The sequence below is a fragment of the Cervus canadensis genome, chromosome 24 (assembly GCF_019320065.1).
Source record: "Cervus canadensis isolate Bull #8, Minnesota chromosome 24, ASM1932006v1, whole genome shotgun sequence".
In the NCBI taxonomy this organism is placed as follows: domain Eukaryota; kingdom Metazoa; phylum Chordata; class Mammalia; order Artiodactyla; family Cervidae; genus Cervus; species Cervus canadensis.
In genome coordinates, this window is record NC_057409.1 from 25,312,372 (window position 1) to 25,334,861 (window position 22,490).

General features: G+C 41.6%; 1 protein-coding gene across 2 annotated transcripts in view; it reads left to right on the plus strand.

Moving 5' to 3' along the window:
• EPHA4 (EPH receptor A4) overlaps nucleotides 1-22,490 on the plus strand; it is a 164,400-nt gene that overhangs the window by 79,261 nt on the left and 62,649 nt on the right. For both annotated transcript variants that reach the window (XM_043445150.1, XM_043445151.1), the window contains exon 5: nucleotides 5,965-6,303. In XM_043445150.1, the coding sequence (XP_043301085.1) occupies nucleotides 5,965-6,303 (339 nt within the window). The remainder of the gene's footprint in view (nucleotides 1-5,964; nucleotides 6,304-22,490) is intronic.

Below are 22,490 nucleotides of genomic sequence, written 5' to 3' on the forward strand. Positions count from 1 at the left end.
ATGGACTGGTTGGATCTCCTTATAGTCCAAGGGATTCTCAAAGAGTCTTCTCCAACACCACAGTTCAAAAGCATCAATTCTTTGGTGCTCAGCTTTCTTCACCATCCAACTCTCACATCCATACATGACCACTGGAAAAACCATAGCCTTGACTAGACAGACCTTTGTTGACAAAGTAATGTCTCTACTTTTTAATATGCTCTCTAGATTGGTCATAATTTTCCTTCTAAGGAGTAAGCATCTTTTAATTTCATGGCTGCAGTCACCATCTGCAGTGATTTTGGAGCTCAGAAAAGAAATGCAAAAAGGCACAATGATTGTCTGAGGAGGCCTTACAAAGAGCTGTGAAAAGAAGAGAAGCAAAAGGCAAAGGAGAAAAGGAAAGATACACCCATTTGAATGTAAAGTTCCAAAGAATAGCAAGGAGAGAAAAGTAAGCCTTCCCCAGTGATCAATCCAAAGACATAGAGGAAATCAATAGAATCGGAAAGACTAGAGATCTCTTCAAGAAAATTAGAGATACCAAGGGAACATTTCATGCAAAGATGGGCACAATAAAGGACAGAAATGTTATGGACATAACAGAAATAGAAGATACCAAGAAGAGGCGGCAAGAATACACCGAAGAACTATACAAAAAAGATCTTAACAACCCAGATAATCATGATGGTGTGATCACTCACCAGAGCCAGACATCCTGGAATGTGAAGTCAAGCAGGCCTTAGGAAGCATCACTATGAACAAAGCTAGTGGAGGTGATGGAATTCCAGTTGAGGTATTTCAGATCCTAAAACATGATGCTATGGAAGTGCTGCACTCAATATTCCAGCAAATTTGGAAAACTCATCAGTGGCCGCAGGACTGGAAAAAGTCAGTGTTCATTCCAATCCCAGAGAAAGACAATGCCAAAGAATGCTCAAACTACTGCACAATTGCACGTATCTTACACACTCCTGCTGCTGCTGCTAAGCCGCTTCAGTCGTGTCTGACTGTGTGTGACCCCATAGACAGCAGCCCACCAGGCTGCCCCGTCCCTGGGATTCTCCAGGCAAGAACACTGGAGTGGGTTGCCATTTCCTTCTCCAGTGCATGAAAGTGAAAACTGAAAGTGAAGTCACTCAGTCGTGTCTGATTCTTAGCAACCCCATGGACTGCAGCCTACCAGACTCCTCCGTCCATGGGATTTTCCAGGCAAGAGTGCTGGAGTGGGGTGCCATTGCCTTCTCCGTATCTCACACAATAGTGCCCATTATTGGTGGCTTAGATGGTAAAAGCGTCTGCCTACAATGCGGAAGACCGGGGTTCAATCCCTGGGTCAGGAAGATCCCCTGGAGAAGGAAATGGCAACCCGCTCCAGTATTCTTGCCTGAAAAATCCCATGGATAGAGGAGCTTGGTAGGCTACAGTACATGGGGCTCCAAAGAGTTGGACACGACTGAGCGACTTCATACTTTCACACACTAGCAAAGTAATTCTCAAAATTCTCCAAGCCAGGCTTCAACAGTATGTGAACTGTGAACTTCCAGATGTTCAGCTGGAGTTAGAAAAGGCAGAGGAACCAGAGATCAAATTGCCAACATCCATTGGATCATGGAAAAAAGCAAGAGAGTTCCAAAAAACATCTACTTCTGCTTTATTGACTATGCCAAAGCCTTTGACTGTGTGGATCACAATAAACTGTGGAAAATTCTGAAAGAGATGGGAATACCAGACCACCCGACCTGACTCCTGAGAAATCTGTACAGAGGTCAGGAAGCAGCAGTTAGAACTGGACATGGAACAACAGACTGGTTCCAAATAAGTAAAGGAGTACGTCAAGGTTGTATATTGTCACCCTGCTTATTTAACTTATATGCAGAGAACATCATGAGAAACGCTGGGCTGAATGAAGCACAAGCTGGAGTCAGGATTACTGGAAGAAATATCAGTAACCTCAGATATGCAGATGACACCACCCTTATGGCAGAAAGTGAAGAGGAACTAAATAGCCTCTTGATGAAAGTGAAAGAGGAGAGTGAAAAAGTTGGCTTAAAATTCAACATTCAGAAAACTAAGATCATGGCATCCAGTCCATCACTTCATGGCAAATAGATGGGGAAACAGTAGCAGACTTTATTTTTCTGGGCTCCAAAATCACGGCAGGTGGTGACTGCAGCCATGAAATTAAAAGACACTTGCTTCTTGGAAGAAAAGTTATGACCAACCTAGACAGTATATTAAAAAGCAGAGACATTACTTTGCCAACAAAGGTCCATCCAGTCAAAGCTATGGCTTTTCCAGTAGAGCTTTTTCCATGATCCATCACATCATGTATGGATGTGAGAATCATACCATAAAGAAACCTGAGCATCGAAGAATTGATGCTTTTGAACTGTGGTGTTGGAGAAGACTCTTGAGAGACCCTTGGACTGCAAGGAGATCCAACCAGTCCATCCTAAAGGAAATCATCCCTAAATATTCATTGGAAGGGCTGATGCTGAAGCTGAAACTCCAATACTTTGGCCACCTGATGCAAAGAACTGACTCATTGGAAGAGACCCTGATGCTGGGAAAGATTGAAGACGGGAGGAAAAGGGGATGACAGAGGATGAGATGGTTGAATGGCATCACCAACTCAGTGGACATGAGTTTGAGCAAACTCTGGGAGTTGGTGATGGACAGGGAAGCTTGGCGTGCTGCAGTCCTGGGGGTTGCAAAGAGTCAGATACGACTGAGTGACTGAACTGAACTGAGGAGGAACTAAACGTCCTTGATTTTGTTTTATGGCCAAATGATTATTATTTTCTCTTGCTTGACTGTTTTTCTTTGTTTCTGTGCATTCTCTCTTCTCTGATTAGATTCGCTCTTTGGAACTTGAGGGAGGCCCAGGAGGCTAAAACTTTCCTACAGACTGCATGCAGGGGCCACAGGGATATGTCCATAGTTCCTGCTAGGTTTTAGTACTTACAGAAAAAAAAGACAAGATAATGTAAAAGTTAAGTTTTTTCCCTTCTGGATGTCTTGTGTTTATTGGGAGAACTACTCATGTTGCTAAGGATATCTATTTTTTTACTCTTCAGTCATGTCTACAGGTAATTATTTTAAAATGCTGGTATTAAGGATGACTGTTTGGCCCAGATTGACTTTTGTCTGTATTAAAGTTCATACTTTTTTCTAATTTTCTTGAGAATAAGTTGCCTTCCTTTCTGAGGAAGAGATGATCTTTCCCTATATATGAAAATACACATGATGTATTTACCATCTTTTAGTTGGCAAGAATTTTCAAGAAAAGAGAAAACACAGAGACAATACAACCACTGTAATGATTTTAATTTATAAAACCCTTTTCCAGGTGTGTTTTCCCAAGCTTATGTAGGCCAACAATCATATTGGGTACACGTTTCTTTTATTTCATTCCCCCCACCTTAATTCTCCAGTTACAGTCCAGTTTTTAAACTGCTACTATGCCACCATGGAGCCGTCACACCTTATAGCAACAAAACATGAAACAAATGCAGAACAAATTCACCAAACCATTCATGGAGGCAGCGTTGAACTTCCGAGCTTGCTTATTAGTTCTCTGTCTTCCTTTGAGCACCTACTCCAGGGTAGATTCTTTAAGAATCGCTGCCCGAAGGAAGAAGGCTGTTCCAGACTGTGTCTTGTTTTCATGACAGCCCTCCGTGTTGAAACCCTGCAGCATCTTTATTTTTTTTCCACGTGGCAGTGTTATATCTCTGAGTCCTGTGACCATTTAGTTTTCTGCTCCATTTCTTCTCTGTTTAGACACTGCCATGTCCCGTCCTATATACTAATTACTGACTTTTTGCTTCTGCAGTGCTTGATTCATTGTGTCATATTTTCCCATGTGAAAGTGGACTAGGAACCTTGGCAAGGAGGTTAATGGATTTAAGAGTCACTCTTATTTAACCCTGAAAGTCACAGCAAAATAAGAACCAGTGGCTTGACCCATTTTCTGAACTAAGCTGTGGTCAACTTTAGCAGCAGACTAGCAATCAGTTTCACTAGGATGGCAAGAAGCACCTCAGAATTTGAACAGAATTGAAGATACTTGGTCCTTTTTCCTGTCTTTGCCTTTCAAACTTCGGTGGAAGCTCCTGATTTTGTTGTTATTTTATCTTTAATGTGGAAATAACCCCACTGTGTGGGAGTTAGTACTTTGGGATTTTAGTTGAACTCTGTCACTAATTAGATTGCACGAACTTTCAGTATTATCAGCTCCACTTTCTGACTCTCAATTTCCTTATCTATAAAGTGAAACTATTTAGCCAAATGATCTTTAACATCTTATCTGGCTCTAAGTGTCTGTTATTTCAAATAGCTCTAATCATGTTATTTAAAAAAAAAAAAAAAGTAATGCTCACTTTACTAAGGACCAAAGAGATAAATTTGAAATCTAAATGAGAAAGAAATTTATGCATTTTTTTTCTGAGGACTTCTGTGGGGGCAGTGTTGTCCTTTAACACAAATTTTACAGCACTGTTTTTCATTTAAGGTTCTTAGGATGGGAATCAAGTCTTAACACTAAGAGAGAGAGGTTGTCAGTAATTAGTCTCCAAGGGAGATTAGGAGGTCCTCCCTACCCTGTTACAGTCTTCAATTAAGTTGTATGAGAAGAAAAGGAGATGAATTACCATTGTTCAATACTACTACCAAAATCCTTTAGCCATCCGTCACTGTGAACTCAGTAATACTGAGTGTGACTCCTCCTTCATAAAGTTACCTCTTCCAATTCTCTTGCAATGTCTAGTCTGGGACAGTATATTCCATTATGATTGACTAGATAAGGAAGCCTGCCAGTTACTTCCTTTTAACTTCCTTTTCCTGAGTAACAGGGACAAATTTCCTGAAAGCAATGATTACAAGTAAATTAGCAGTAAGAATAGAAATAATAAGCAAGAGGTCTCAATTTTTCATTGATACTTACTTCGGCTCTTTTCTTTGAAGATCAAAATGGGAAAGAGGGAAGCAAAAAGAGAACTTTCCAGTGGCTGTGGTGAATCAATATTTTTCATTAGAGTGTGGCAGGCATCTTTTAGACCTTTAGAATCAGGTCAGATCAGGAAAATCCCCTCTTTTCTCTCCCATCCTGATTCTTCTCCCTGAAGGCAGCTTGTGTCATAACATCTTGGCCTAGAGACTAATCTACAGCAAGAATACAGAGGGTTCTGTGCTCTTATTTATTGTTACTATTTTTAAACTAAGTACTATGTTGTTTGCAATCAGTTCTGTTTCAAAACAATCATGACCACTAGATATTTTGGAAACCTTTGATGTCAGTAGAAATGAGAAGGGCCTGGTGCAGCCCTGGTCAGCTAAAGATCAGGCCATGGAGGCTTGGGCACCTTTGCACAATCCTGCCATGGAGTTGAGATTTCTCAACAACTGTACTTCTCTGCAGCCAGGCTAAACCAGTTCCTACTAATGACCCACAAATAGCTTAACTCTCAACTGCCATGTCAGATGGAAGGGGGGTATCTATGCCATCCAGTTAACTTTATTCCATTTGGTAACACACTGTACTTAGGAATCATCATTTATCTTCAAAAGTGGTACATAACTAGTAGTTTGCCAGAGTCCCACAACAGCCCTGGAAACTAGAAGTACAATCGGATACACATCTTTCAAATGATAAGAGTAAGGCTAGACAAGTTATGAGAAAAAATAGCCAGGTCACTTGAGAGAGAAAGTCGTTTGGAGCCTATTTGATATAGAGTTACTTCACATCTCTGGTCAGTGCTGCATTTGTTTGTACAGAAAAGAGAATGATACTCACACAGACAGCCTTCTGTCATATTGCTCTTTTAGATGATTTATGCTGGCTTGATTTGCTTTTGGCTTTCTTTGCTAAATGGGCTCGTCTTAGTTCTTATATCTGCAGAAAAGAATATAAGTTCTGAGAGATTCCAAAAGGCTCGTTTCAGTTCTTGGTTTGATAGTATTTTTTTTTTTTTCCCCCTCCAGGCCCACCATCTGCTCCTCTCAACTTGATTTCAAATGTCAATGAGACTTCTGTGAACTTGGAATGGAGCAGTCCTCAGAACACGGGTGGCCGCCAGGACATTTCCTACAATGTCGTGTGCAAGAAGTGTGGAGCGGGTGACTCCAGCAAGTGCCGACCCTGTGGAAGTGGGGTCCACTACACCCCACAGCAAAACGGCCTGAAGACCACCAAGGTCTCCATCACTGACCTCCTGGCTCATACCAACTACACGTTTGAAATCTGGGCGGTGAATGGTGTGTCCAAGTATAACCCTAGCCCAGACCAATCCGTGTCCGTCACTGTGACCACCAACCAAGCCGGTAGGAATTACATCCACTTTGTTGTAGGATCTAAATGTGTATAAAGAGCTTATGTTGATATCTGTGCCTGTTGCTGAAGTTCTGCCCTTAAGGAAGAATTACAGGGACCTAATCGTAAATGTGTGAATTGTGTTATAATACAAACAATACTTAGAAGGATATTTATTCATTCAGCAGATTTTTTTTGGGTACCAACTGTATTGCATGCATTGTACTAGGTGGTGGAGATTAAATGAAGTCTAGGACACCGGTTGAAAACATGTGACGGTGAATTGGGTCACTCCCTGCTGGACCTCTCGTGTAAGGGATGTGTCTTGGCCTTTTTAATCACAAGGTCATGGTTGGATATCAGTGCATTTACAGTGCATTGATTATTTAGGAATACAAAATTGATTTTTAGCCACGCAGAGTGCTACACTTGTATTTTCCAACAGAAACGTTAGCAGCTGTAGTTTTATTTTATTTATTTATTTTAATATTGACACAGGTCTTTGTTAGTATTACCCTATAAGCCTATGAACAATGAATGGTTTAATGGGGAGCTTTATCTGTGTGGTTGACAAAATTTTCCTTCAAACACATCCTACTTTTGGAGCCACTTTCATAGTTAAATTCACACTGGGCAGGTGGGAGAAGAGAGTTAATTTACCTCATTTCCTGTACATGTTCCTCTTCTAATGCAGATGACTAGAAAACATATTCTGTTCCTGGGGTGTTTCTGCTGAGTTCATTTCAGAACTGTTATCCAGTCTTGAATATCAGATTTTCCAAAGTGTGAATGAGAATCTAGATTTCTAGGCTCTGCTCCTGACCCACTTCTTCCCCCAAAGCAGTCCCCACACTTTCTCATACTAATTTTTCATTCTGGATTTCTACCACATGTTTCACATTGCCAGCTCCCTGTTATTCATTTTTGGGGATTTAAAGGGGTGGAGGAAGAAAGGACCATGGTTTATCCTTTTGTGAAGCTATTAAGAACAACACACTTCACTGGGAAAGGATTATAAATTGCCAACAACCCTATTGCCTCTTACTGCACTTCTCTCTTAAATGAATGTTTCAGTAAGTGCACTCAATAGTTAAGTAAAATATATCTATACTAATTGATTCTATAGTGAGAACTATTCCAGTATTCCAATCCAAAGCCATTCTTTTCTCACTTTCCCTGAACTCTCTAGAATAAATAAAAAGTTCAGAAAGCGGCAGGATTTTGAACTGGCTCTGGAATGGCAGATCTTCCCGGAAGGTAGTTTCAGTTACACAGATGTGACCAGTCTTTTAATATATGTGGTGTGAACGGGTCCTCTGGTTATGCATTTCCCTTTTATTTCTGCACTTTTAGGATGTAAACACTGTATGGTCACCAGTTTTATTTCTCTACAGTGGGTAGTATGGTTTAGGAGGTTTTGATAGCGTCACAAGGACTCTGAATGGCAGCCTCTTGTTAGTTGTCTTTTGGAAGAAGGCAATGGAAACGTTGCCCATAGATCCTCAGAAACCTAGGATGTCTAGTGTCTGAGTTCCAGGGAGCCAGGAAGGTGGTCTGAGAACCCCCTGGAGAATCTGGTTTATGATTCAGTCAGTATGTTCTGCCCCCACTGTACCTTTCCGGCTTCCCGCCAGTACATCTCTACTTTGTATTCATAACAGAATTAATACTAGGAAGGAACCTTTTGAAGCCTCAGCTGTACAAGGTGAAATCATTCTGTTTGGCAGAGGGTAGCCTCTGGGAGATGTGCTGAGGACAGGCTTGGCTCCCACAGATTTTGTGGGGAGACTTCTCTGTCGGTGTAACTAAGGATTCAAGCCAAGGGATTATGTCAACCCCTACCAAGCCAGGAGGTACAGAGCACAGAAGGAAGACCAGCCAAAAATCCTCCAGAAGAAGAAAATGTGCAGAAATGTTACACAAGGGAAGGCAACAAAGTCAACATTTTATTAAAAATGTAGGTGTAATTCTTTTAGATCTAGGAAAAAGGTGAATGGGGAATTCCTCTGACACAATGAGATTTTCTCTGCCACGGCAAGCAGTCCTGCCAGGAGGTTTGCTGAATAGGACAAAATTCTAACTCCTTATTTTAATTTTCGTGAAGGGTAATGGTGGGAAGAGGTTCGAAATGAAAAAAACTTTTCAGTAAGGAGACCTCCTATGTGACCGCCCAGAGAGCTTCCACTTAGCAGAGAGCTGTCTGTGTGCACAGCATTGCCTCATTGTGCTGCCGCGATTTACTAATTCAGAATCATCGGGATGGTTTAGCTTTGATTAACAAACCCTTTCTTCATAGTAGTGCAGATTAATAATGTAGGTCAAAAATTCCAGGTGAATGTAGCAGCCATAAACTCTATCAAAGTTCCCCTATGCATATTTACTTACTCACACTTATATTCTAATTGCTGTCATTCTGATCATTTCATTAAATTAAATTCCTTAGGGACCTCTATAGGCAGTGATGTCTCACTTTATAAGGAATACAAAGAATAAATGAATGTTAGCTTTAACCACCTGGAGTCCACCTAGTTTCATGGATTCTGCCATTTTTGTCCTGTTTTCACAGGGTTCTTTCTCTCACTGGTAACATATTTAGAAACAAACAAACACAAAACCTAGAATTCCTGGTTTTATCATCACCATCCCTGGGGCCGTCACAGTTGAACAGCACTATGAAGGTGAAATTCACCTAAGCTCGTGTCAGAGCCAGTGCTTGAACCCAGGGAGATTCATGCTCCCAAAAGGAAAAGGTTGCTTTCTTTAAAATTAGTAGATGACTAGTGGCTTTTGTGAGACCAGATTCTGAGTATCTGAGCCTAGAGATGGTGGTCTAATTGGGCTTTGATCTTGTAGCTGTGAATGTGGTGTAGTTGTGAAAGTAGCTGGGCTATAGAGTGTGAATGGATCGGTGTTCTCATGTGGTTATTTAAGCCATCCTAACCCCAGTCTTACAGTTGGTGGCTTAAGGGGCTAATAGCACCCTTTTCCTCCCCTCCTGAGTTCAAACCCAATTGAAATAAAAGGCCGGACAAGACAAAGGGAACTCAAAAGTGCCAGCTTTATTGCTGATGAGCTGATGAAAGGATGTGAGCTTTGTATCTGTGGCCAAAAGGACTGACTCTGGTGACACTTACCCAGCGTCACCCAGGGACAGGGTAGCCCAGCTGGCTGACTGCCGGCTCCCTGCCAGGACAAAGCCTGCTCCGCTCAGGTCACCCAAATGGTTGCTCTGCCAGGAGGCAGATCAGAGAGCAGCATGGGTTGACCTGAGGACATAAGACTTCTCCCAAATTCTCTTCCTCCATTACCCCACCCCCTGCCTCATGCCAAGAAGATGAAGGAGAGGTGAGAAGAGGAGGAGGGTGGCTGCAGCTGAGGTGGTCCCGTAGGTAAAGATCACACAAGGAAAACGGGTGTTCTCCCTACACTCCACTGCAGTCCAAAAGGAACCAAATGAGATTACCCTTGAAAACTCATGTTTTCCTTCCTCCATCTTCCATCCTCTGGTAACTGTTCCGTCTTTTGTTTAGGAAGAGATGGTTTTGATGCTTATGAAAAATGTATAGGCTGACTGCTGGGTGATTTGTTTTCTAAATGACTTTCCTTCAGTTTACTTTTACTTAAGTGGACCATCTCAGGGAAATGAATACAGAATGTGTCCCTAGGAGAGAGAAATGCTGTATAAATGAAACAAGGTTTTCCTGACTAAGCAACAAAAATGTGGATGTTTTTGCTAAAAACTCTGTGATGGCAGCCAGCAGTAGACCTGAATATTACCACCAAATCAGTTTCCACTCTGCACCCCCTAAACTCCCCACCAGTCTCCCAGCTCTGGGGCTGGACTATGCTCTAGGTTGTTTTGTTTGTTTTAAATTCTGGTGAAGCTCTATGGCTCATATTCTCTACTAACCCCACAGTGTATCCAAGACACCTACACTTTTGACTTTTACTTTGCATATGCTGCTCTTCTAGACACCCTTTACAAGGAAATACATCTGATAACCTCTCTAAGGCTCAACTGTCCTGTCCTGGCAACAAAACATCTCTTAACACTGGATTTGGATGAATTCCGATACTCAGTAGATTGCATAATCATTTGAACCTAGCTAATCTCTAAGATCCTTTCTAATTCTAAAATTCTGTGATTATACAATTCCAAGAATTGTAGCCATGAGCAATGAGCTTGAAGAAAGAGAGTTTAGTTTCCCTATGATGTTTTGAAACTGACTCTTAAGGCCATTCCAAGAGAAGAAAGCATTCCCAAAGTGCTTCAGCTGAATTGTCAAAATGCATCTCAATCTTGCCTCTCCTCAGCCCTTCCAAGCTGTCTGTGCCACAGGTATACGTGTTCCACATCCCTCCCCCAGACATCTGGCAATGTCAGGAGACATTTTTCAGATGTCAAAGCTAGGAGGAGGGAGAGGGCTATTGCATCTACCACATGAAGTCCAGGGATGCTACTAAACATCCTGTAATGCAAAGGATGCCACCCTCCCCCCAACAAAGAATTATCTGGTCTGAACAGTCCATGGTGCCAAGACTGAGAAACTCTGGTCTAGTGGTATATTTGAGAAACAGATTTCATGACTTCATAGCAAGGGCCACCTTTCAGCATTCCATCACCCACCTGTCTTTGCTGGGTTCCATCACTCTGTGCTGGGAATGCAGGGCTCTCAGTGCTGTTCTCAGAGGATAAACAGTTATAAAAGGCCCTTTGGGGCCTCCTGTAGAGAATCCTAGGGGCTTGGCCATCAGATGAATTGGTGCTGCTTGTCAGACTAGCCGTGTTCCCTAGGATGGACCGTTAAGAAAACTGTTAGAAAATACCACATGGATGATAAAGTGGCAGGAACCTCATTGTAATCCGAGTGCACAGCACCCATATCAGAGCTCGGCACAGATATTCAGCACCCATCTGTTGATTAACACATTTATTTACACTAAAAACAACCAGTGAACACTCTTTTGTCAAGTAGTGATAAAGTTAATAAAACCAAAATAATGAGTAGAGAAAAGAAAATAACCAAGTACTCGAGGCATACTGTCTCTTATTACTTACTCAGCTGCTCAGTTCCCATTCTGTTTCTTGGCCGTCTTTTAATTAGACATATTATGTTATTTGAGTGAGATAATGGGGAGCAGTGGGAATTCTCATCCCCACTGGGTATAATTGCTACCTGTCTTACAGACAGTGAGAGGACAGCTTTAAGGAGATGGTGGAAGAAAGGGAAACATCTTAGAGGAATTGTGTAAGGCAGTGTGCGCCAGGCGTGGTGGACTGGAACAGGTTTTGTGGGGTCTGAAGCCTAGACAATTTTTGTGTGATTTCAGGGGAAGAATCTACAGAATTGCACACATCAAATGAAGAAGAACTTTGGAAAGAGCCCTTGCAAGCTTTCTTAATTTCAGTGTATAAAATCCTGCCTCTTAGATGCATGCAGTTGTATGGTAAAGGGGCTCTTGTGTAAGTGTGCCTAGACATGCAAACAAACAGGAAGAAAGTAGAGATTTCAGAAAGTCCATTTTGGCTTAATAGGTAAGGTGATGAAGTGTGTCCTGCCAGAGTGGTTCTGGCCTATTGTTCGGGGTGAGGGACGGTTCTGGATGGGCCTCATATGTGGTTTAAAATCAAATTAACAAGCAGAAAACACAGTCCTGGTGATTGTGGGAAAGGCTGTTGTTCAGTTGCTGAGTCATGTCTGACTCTGTGACTGCATGAACTGCTACACACCAGGCTTCCCTGTCCTTCATTATCTCCTGGGGTTAGGGCTCTAGAGCAGGGTTTGGCAAACCAGACCCCAAATCTTGATCCCCCACTTTGAAACCCCCTAAGAATCTTTTTTTTTTCTTTCTTTTATTTCTGAAGGGCTGAGAATAATAAATAATAATAATAATGTTTTGTGAAGTTTGGAAATTACAGAACATTCAAATGTCAGTGTTCATAAAGAAGTTTTGTTGAAACAAAGGTCCACTCCTTTGTGTGTGTGCTGCCTAAGGCTGCTTTTCCAGAACCACAGCAGAGTGGAGTTCCTTTGGCAGAGATGCCTGTCAACATATTTGCCATCTAGATCTTTCCAGAAAAAGTCTGTTGATCCCTTCTCTGGAGGACTAAATCAAGAGGGTAGGACATTGCAAGCATGCAACTCTGCAATGTAAAGCAAAAGCAGCCACAAACAATATGTAAATGAATGGGTGTGGCTGTGTCCCCCCCCCTCCCCCGAAAACTTAATTTACAACGTCAAGCAGTGGGCCAGAGCCAATCCTTGCATTGGAAGGTAACTGACTTTTACAGTCCACATTCTATTTTTTTGCTTTTTTGTTGTTGTTGTGCTGGGTCTTCATTGTGGCATCTGGGCTTTCTCTAGCTGTGGTGAGCAGACTTACTTGCCCCATGGCATGTGGGATCTAAATTCCCTGACCAGGGATTGAACCTAGGTTCCCTGCGCTGGAAGGCAGATTCTTTTTTCTTTTTTTTTTAACTTTTTATTTTGTATTGGGGTATAGCCAATTAACAATGTTGTGATAGTTTCAGGTGAATAGAGAAGGGATTCAGCCATACATATACATGTATCTGCATGTGCATCGGCACAAAATCGCTTCAGTCATGTCTGACTGTGCCCGCCAGGCTCCTCTGTCCATGGGACTCTCCAGGCAAGAATACTGGAGTGGGTTGCCACGCCCTCCTGCGTTTCTTTCTTCTAACCTGCAATGGCAGGTGGGTTCTTTACTACTAGCCACACCTGGGAAGTCCATACGTGTATCCATTCTCCCAAACTCCACTCCCATCCAGCCTGCCACATAACATTGAGCAGAGTTCCATGTGCTCTACAGTAGGACCTTGTTGGTTATCCATTTTAAATATAGCAGTGTGTACTTATTCATCCCAAACAAAGGCAGATTCTTAACCACTAGACCACCAAGGAAGTCCCAGCTTCCACATTCTTAACCATTATCCACATCATTATTATCTTGTTTCATCCTCACATGTTTATGGTGAAGACTAAATATGAAATCACATGCCCAGCTTCTAGCAGATATCCAATTAATATTGCCTTAAAAGTAGTTTAAAATCATTATTTGGAAATCTTAATTCAAATCGTTACCCCTCTACTGTAGTTGAAAAGGACCGGTGAGAGATACTGAAATACTGGTGTCATTTGTCAGAAACTACTCTGGCAAAGGATGAGGTGGATTGACATTTAGGTTCATCGCACATTTGAGACAGCTGTGATATTTAGCAGGACAACCTCTTTTCTAGAGGTTTTGGCTCTATGGACAAGATTTCACAAAAACAATTAGGATTTCAAACAGGCCTTTGCTTTCTTGTACCACAAATCTTTCCCCACTGACACTCGGGTTTAAATATAGAACGTGGCACGTGGTGGACTATTCTGAGAAGGCAGTGTTCCGGTTTTCTTGAAAACATGCATTCATAGCACTGTTGTATGGTTCCTGGATGCTGGCAGCATTTTTTAAAAATAATCATCTTTGCCGCTTTTTACGGTTGCTCCCTCACTGAGATGACATCTCGTTTGCCTTTGATCTCAAGTCAATGGTGTTTTTTCTTTTTCTTACTCCTAAGAAATGTAAAGGAAAAATCACTAGATGAAACTAGTGAAATCTATAAGTCAGAAATCTTCCTAAAGGCACATTTCAAAATTTTTCAAACAAATTATAAATCAATTTTATTGAGAACTTTTGCTGAAAAATTGGTTATACGTCTTCAGTGGTTGGTATGCAATCCATAGGACCTCTAAGGTGGAAGCTGGTTGGGGAGTCCTTTCTGTACCGGGGTCATTGTAGCCCTAAACAAGCACACAATGGGCTTCAGAGAAGCCTGGCTGTGGTTTTCTCATTAACATTTCTGATCCAACCATGGGCTTCTGGTTTAGTTCGTAATGCTTAGGCAATATACATCTTTAAAACATGTAATACAATTTTTTTTTAAAGGAACAGTCTCTTGATTCTAACTTTACACATAAAATAATTTCATGTCTGTGGAATATTGTTGCCACCTTGATAATTATCAAGCAAGCTCACTAATTATGATCATAATGAAGAATAAAATAAACTAATAAACTAATAATAAAATAAACTAATAAAATAAACTACAGCTTCTTGCATGTGGCATGAGAGTCCATGAATTTGTATTCAAGGTGGGAGCCACAAGTCCTGGTGAGGAGAAAAAAATAGAAGCCTTCCAAAGGAACCTCCTAAATTATCCAGCTTCAAGGTTGACTGAACAGTACAGACAAACAGTATTTCTGTAGAGTTGAGAGGTAATTACTGCATATAAGTAAAAATTGGGTTGCATTTTTAAAGAGGTGAATATTTCACTCTAAGAAAATGAAAGTTTTATTTATACATCCGGAACTGAGAACATTATTTTTCCTGATTTTTTTTTTCCCCTTCTGTCCTACCTAAGCATACACACATGTTCATTTGTGAGAACGGAAATCCTTTCGCCAGCATCCACTAAACACTCGACAGTCTTAATGTTGATGGGTTTTTCGTTCTTCAATGCTATATGCTTGTTGCGTCAGACAGTACCGCCAACTTTTACACCCTTGATGGAGAAACCATCAAGAGATTTGGAAATAAGCACCCTACTGAGATGAGGAATAAACAGAACAGGGCAAGGAAAGGTTTTGGACGGGCTTCTAAATTATCTAGTTGTGACTCCCACTGGCTGAATGAATGTCTCCTCAGAGGAGCCAGAACAGACTCTGTAGCGTCCAGCTTGCAATTAAGCATCAATAAAGAGATCCAGAGAAACTTTATTCAAGGCTTCCATTAACTCCATACTGATGTCTTTAAGGAGTTTTTTTTTTTTTTTTTTTCTTTAAACATCGGGAAAACCAAGGGCTGTGCTGCAGAACTAATCCTGCATGGAGACATCTTAAATTTGCAGGGACTAATTAAAACACCTGTCTCTGTCACCCCACTGTACAGAGCCTTCTCTGAAACCATGTCCATGTGCTGTTTTCAGCCTGGTATACAATAAGAGGGCGTTTTGTGTGTTGTCTTCAGTTAGATTCATGAGGATTTTTTTTTCTTTATACTTTTAATCTGTTGAGATAGGCAAACCTTAGCTAGCTATTTCTATAAGTATTAAAAATCCCTCTCTCTTTTTCTTTTTTTTAATGGATCTTCTCCCACTGCCTACTTTTCTCACCCCCAACACACACACAGGTGCACACACACCAACAAACATTTGTTTTCCTCCTTAGCTTGAGCCTAAAAAAAAAATGTTTCCATGCATGCATGCTAAGTTGACTTAGTCGTGTCCAACTTTTTGTGAACCTATGAACTGTAGCCTGCCAGGTTCCTCTGTCCATGGGCCTTCTCCAGGCAAGAATACTGGAGTGGGTTGCCATGCCCTCCTCCAGGGGATCTTGCCGACCCAGGGATCAAACTTGCATCTCCTACATCTTCTACATTGGCAGGCAGGTACTTTATTACCAATGCCACCTGGGAAGCCCCAAACATTTCCATAGGTTGCCCCAAAACTGCAGTGATAGAAAAAGAGAGTTGATCCCAGACATCACTTGTCTCACGAAGCCATGGGAAAGGTCACTAATGATGTGGTCCCACATGTGGAGGTTGGTACCCAGAGTGCTGGAATCTCTGAACATTCAGCAGAATGGCTGCCAATATAGACTCATAGCTGAAGAAACAGCTCTGACATTATATTCCTTCTTACCCTATTCTGATAGATTGGTCTGCCTGTGCTCAAGGAGCTCTACGATGGCTCTCCTATGCTTTAGGTGCTTTATGACAAAACATGGGAGCTACTTTCTAAAACAGAATCTGTCTAAGATATCTTATAGGATATAAAGGATACAAATGATAGGAATTTACTATCACTCTTGGAATGGCTTCCCAGGTAGCTCAGCTGGTAAAGAATCCACCTGCAATGCAGGAGACCTGCATTCACTCCCTGGGTTTTGAAGATCCCCTGGAGGAAGGCATGGCAACCCACTCCTGTGTACTTGTCTGGGGAATCCCCATGGACAGAAGAGCCTGGCGGCTATGGTCCATAGGGTTACAAGAAGTTGGACATGACAGCAACTAGCACACACACCTTGGAAGGGAAGGGAAGAGAGGGAACATGAGGAAGGGTGGGCCACTCCTTTTTGCCTGGAATCTTCCTACTGATCATCTATGCACATGAATTTCTCAGGCAGTTTGGTCAAAAAGACTCTTTGATAAAGGCTTTGATAAAGGTGTTTTTAAAATTTTCTTATCGAGGGACCTTTTGTCGGTGTCATGTGCGTATGTTGTTCAGTGGCTAAGTTGTGTCTGACTCTTTACGACCTCATGGGCGGCAGCTCCTCTGTCCTCCATTATCTTTCGGAGTTTGCTCAAACTCATGTGCATTTAGTTGGTGGTGCTGTCTAACCATCTCATCCTCTGCCGTTCCCTTGTCCTTTTGTCCTCAATCTTTCCCAGCATCAGGGTCTTTTCCAATGAGTCAGCTCTGCACATCAGGTGGCCAAAGTATTGAAGCTTCAGCTTCAGCATTGATCCTTCCCATGGATATTCAGGTTGATTTCCTTTAGGAATGACTGGTTTGATCTCCTTTCAGTCCAAGGGACTCTCAAGAGTTTCCTCCAGCACCACAATTTAAAAGCATCAATTCTTCTTTATAGTCCAACTCTCAAATCCGTACATAACTACTGAAAAAACCATGGTTTTGACTATACAGACCTTTGTTAGCAAAGTGATGTCTGTGCTTCTTAATACACTGTCTAGTCTGTCATAACTTTTCTTCCAAGGAGCAAACTTCTTTTAATTTCATGGCTGTGGTCATTGTCCACAGTGATTTTTGGAGCCCAAGAAAATAAAATCTGTCACTGCTTCCACTTTTGTGCAGACAAGACTTAAATGTGCAGCTTCCACTTTACAGTGGGTGCTAAATAGGGACCTGTCTCCAACAGGTTCACTATATGTAACAGGGTTGGATAAGGTCCATCCATTAGAACAAATACTGAAAGGGCAAGTTCACAGTGGCTCACTGGAGAGTTGGTGTTGTCTAGATAACGTACTGTAAGCCATAAATCTGCCTCCTGAACCACCCTCCCCCCCTTTTTTTTAGCATAGTAAGTGTGTATTTTGAGCATAACAGCCTGAAGGTGGATGAGAGCATAGCTTCCTCCATGTCCTTTTATCAAAGCCAGGGCAAACATATAAACAGGCCTGTGATTTTGAGTATGCAACTAGAATGTTCCTTCCATTAAGATAATCAAAGACTTTACTTTTTTTCATATGAAGGTTGCAGGTGATCCTAAGGGTTGCTGGTAGAGCCCTTGTCTGCGCTGAAACCCACTGAAACTGATCCTGATTCTAGAGGGCAAGATTTTAGGAAACTTTCTAGGAGGGTGTTTTTGGAGGCTTGGGGGTTCTTATTGCTAACAGTGTTTCATTTCTTCCCATTTAAAATGGGAGTAGGATGGCCATTACAGTATGTAACCAGGATTTTTATTGCTTTGTTTTCCACTGAAAGCAAAAAGTACAAGTATAGCAGAATCTTGCCCTATGAACACTGTGTCGTTTTGTAACCAGAACAGTGGTCATAGGTTTTAAAACACGTTAGTTGTGCTCACAGCCCTCCTTGTATACATCATTGCTGGTTAGTCGACTCATTAAGGTGTGACTCTAAGAGACTGGTAATATATTTAAGGAATCTTGATATAATGTAAAAGTGTATGGTTTGGGGAGCTTGATAAATGGGAAGCATCTCACTGTTAACTTTTCCAGGGTATAACCTAAACTGTGTAAGTTCTTTGAATGATGGCTTTCACTCTTTCTCATCTCTCTTTTTCTCTTTTCTTTCTCCCTTCTGATTTTAAGATACATATAAAATAAAATCCATAAAACAGCCCCTAGTGTACTGAAGCCCTGTTCCAATATCTTTCTTAGAGACCCTGCCGTGGGACTATTTCTGGGTGAGATGTTGTTCTAATGAGGTCTTTTAGGTATTTATAGATTGACTCCTGGGTGGAGCTAGTAATATTGAAATTTACACTTTAGCAAGTTGTGTTAGAAAGGCCCCAGTGAGATTCTGTGAACCTTCTAGCTAAAAAAAAAAAAAAAAAAATCAGGTCCTAAAACAGTTATAACTTTCCTAATACATTATTTGTTATTCTTTATGACTACAAAAGTCATCTTGGATTCTCAAGCACAAATCCAGTTGGAGACGTCCATTGGCCTTAATAACATTTTAAAGTCTCACATCGCAGTTGTTCTCAGCCTCAGTCTTTTAATGCCTATAGGAGTTTAAACTCTGGCATGTACAGTTTGGTTTCTGGCTGATACCCCAGAATTAAAAAAATTAATTTTGTGGTTGCCAATTCCCAAGTTTAAAATCCCTACTCGTAAATTATGCTCCTTTTTTTAACCTCTATCATAGCTTTGAAGAGAATTGCCAAAAAAGATAGAGTTTCAAATATGAGGACCTCAAGAATATCATGTCATGGATATGTTTTTTGAGAGCACAGCATGTGGTGACCATTTGTACATGAAGCATTTTCACATGGTGCTGCCTGTAATTTAGCCCGAAGTCTCTGTATTGCTACTCTCCCCTTACCAGTCACTTCTTTGTGCTTGTCTACATGGCCAGCAAGAAACTGGGAAAGAATAATTTCACTATAAATAAAATGAAGGCTTCCTTCAGTTTAGTTCAGTCGCTCAGTTGTGTCCGACTCTGCGACCACATGGGCTGTAGCATGCCAGGCCTCCCTACCCATCACCAACACCCGGAGTTTACTCAGACTCATGTCCATCGAGTCAGTGATGCCATCCAACCATCTCATCCTCTGTTGTCTCCTTCTCCTCCCACCTTCAATCTTTCCAAAATCAGGTGGCCGTTTCAAATGAGTCAGTTCTTCACATCAGGTGGCTAAATTATTACAGTTTCAGCTTCAGCATCAATCCTGTCAATGAACACCCAGGACTGATCGATCTCCTTTAGGATGGACTGGTTGGATCTCCTTGCAGTCCAAGGGACTCTCAAGAGTCTTCTCCAACACCACAGTTCAAAAACATCAATTCTTCGGTGCTCAGCTTTCTTTATAGTCCAGCTCTCACATCCATACATGACCACTGGAAAAACCATAGCCTTGACTATCCGGACTTTTGTTGGCAAAGTAATGTCTCCGCTTTTTAATATGCTGTCTAGGTTGATCATAACTTTCCTTCCAAGGAGTAAGTGTCTTTTGATTTCATGGCTGCAATCACCACCTGCAGTGATTTTGGAGCCCCAAAAAATAAAGTCTGCCACTGTTTCCCAATCTATTTGCCATGAAGTGATGGGACTGGATGCCATGATCTTAGTTTTCTGAATGGTGAGTTTTAAGCCAACTTTTTCACTCTCCTCTTTCACTTTAATCAAGAGGTTCTTTAGTTCTTCTTCACTTTCTGCCATAAGGGTGGTATCATCTGCATATCTGAGGTTATTGCTATTTCTCTTGGCAATCTTGATTCCAGCTTGTGCTTCCTCCAGCCCAGCATTTCTCATGATGTACTCTGCATATCTGTTAAGTAAGCAGGGTGACAATATACAGCCTTGCCGTAGTCCTTTTCCTATTTGGAACCAGTCTGTTGTTCCATGTCCAGTTCTAACTGTTGCTTCCTGACCTGCATACAAGTTTCTTAAGAGGCAGGTCAGGTGGTCTGGTATTCCCATCTCTTTCAGAATTTTCCACAGTTTATTGTGATCCACACAGTCAAAGGCTTTGGCATAGTCAATAAAGCAGAAATAGATGTTTTTCTGGAACTCTCTTGCTTTTTCGATGATCCAACGGATGTTGGCAATTTGATCTCTGGTTCCTCTGCCTTTCTAAAACCAGCTTGAGTTGATGGATGTTCACAGTTCATGTATCGCTGAAACCTGGCTTGGAGAATTTTGAGCATTACTTTACTAGCATGAGAGATGAGTGCAATTGTGCAGTAGTTTAAACATTCTTTGGCATTGCCCTCTTTGGGATTGGAATGAAAACTGACCTTTTCCAGTCCTGTGGCCACTGCTGAGTTTTCCAAATTTGCTGGCATATTGAATGCAGCACTTTCACAGCATCATCTTTTAGGATTTGAAAGAACTCAACTGGAATTCCATCACCTCCACTAGCTTTGTTCATAGTGATGCTTCCTAAGGCCCACTTGACTTCACATTCCAGGATATCTGGCTCTAGGTGAGTGATCACACCATCGTGATTATCTTGGGTTGTGAAGATCTTTTTTGTATAGTTTTGTTGTGTATTCTTACCGCCTCTTCTTAATATCTTCTGCTTCTGTTAGGTCCATACCATTTCTGTCCTTTATTAAGCCCATCTTTGCATGACATGTTCCCTTAGTATCTCTAATTTTCTTGAAGAGATCTCTACTCTTTTGCATTCTATTGTTTTCCTCTTATTTATTTGCACTGAATACTGAGGAAGGCTTTCTTATCTCTCCTTGCTATTCTTTGGAACTCTTCATTCAAATGGGTGTATCTTTCCTTTTCTCCTTTGCTTTTTGCTTTTCTTCTTTTCACAGCTATTTATTTGTAAGGCCTCCTCAGACAGCCATTTTCCTTTTCTGAATTTCTTTTTCTTGGGGATGGTCTTGATGCCTGTCTCCTGTACAGTGTCACAAACCTCTGTCCATAGTTATTCAGACACTCTGTCTATCAGATCTAATCCCTTAAATCTATTTCTCACTTCCACTGTATAATCCTAAAGGATTTGATTTAGATTATACATGAATGGTCTAGTGATTTTCCCTACTTTCTTCAATTTAAGTCTGAATTTGGCAATAAGGAGTTCATGATCTGAACCACAGTCAGCTCCTAGTCTTGTTTTTGCTGACTGTATAGAGCTTCTCCATCTTGGGCCTCAAGGAATATAATCAATCTGATTTCGGTGATGTTCATGTGTAGAATCTTCTCTTGTGTTGTTGCAAGAGGGTGTTTGCTATGACCAGTGCGTTCTCTTGGCAGAACTCTATTAACCTTTGCCCTGCTTCATTCTGTACTTCAAGGCCAGATTTGCCTGTTACTCCAGGTGTTTCTTGACTTCCTACTTTTGCATTCTAGTCCCCTATAATGAAAAGGACATCTTTTTTGGGGTGTTAGTTCTGAAAGGTCTTGTAGTTCTTCATAGAACCGTTCAACTTCAGCCTCTTCAGCATTACTGGTTGGGGCATATACTTGGATTACCATGATATTGAATGGTTTGCCTTGGAAACCAAGAGAGATCATTCTGTCATTTTGAGACTGCATACAAGTACTGCATTTAGGGCTCTTTTGTTGACTATGATGGCTACTCCTCTTCTTCTAAGGCATTCTTGCTCACAGTAGTAGATATAATGGTCATCTGAGTTAAATTCACCAATTCCAGTTCATTTTAGTTCTCTGATTCTTAAAATGTCGACATTCACTCTTGCCATCTCCTGTTTGACTGCTTCCAATTTGCCTTGATTCATGGACCTAACATTCCAGGTTCCTATGCAATACTGCTCTTTACAGCATCGTACCTTGCTTCTATCACCAGTCACATCCACAACTGGGTGTTGTTTTTGCTTTGGCTCTGTCTCTTCATTCTTTCTGGAGTTATTTCTCCACTGATCTCCAGTAGGATATTGGGCACCTACTGACCTGGGGAGTTCATCTTTCAGTGTCCTATCTTTTTGCCTTTTTATACTGTTCATCAGAGAAGGCAATGGCAACCCACTCTAGTGCTCTTGCTTGGAAAATCCCATGGACGGAGGAACCTGGTAGGCTGCAGTCCATGGGGTCGCTAAGAGTCGGACATGACTGAACAACTTCCCTTTCACTTTTCACTTGCATGCATTGGAGAAGGAAATGGCAGCCCACTCCAGTGTTACTTGCCTGGAGAATCCCAGGGATGGTGGAGCCTCGTGGGCTGCTATCTATGGGGTCACACAGAGTTGGACACGACTGAAGTGATTCAGCAGCAGCAGCAGCAGCATACTATTCATGGGGTTCTCAAGGCAAGAATACTGAAATGGTTTGCCACTCGCTTCTCCAGTGGACCATGTTTTGTCAGAACTCTCCACCGGGACCCGTCTGTCTCAGGTGGCCCTACACAGCATGGCTCATAGTTTCATTGAGTTAGACAAGGCTGTGGTCTGTGGTCCGTGTGATTAGATCGGTTAGTTTTCTGTGTTGTGGTTTCAGTCTGTCTGTCCTCTGATGCCC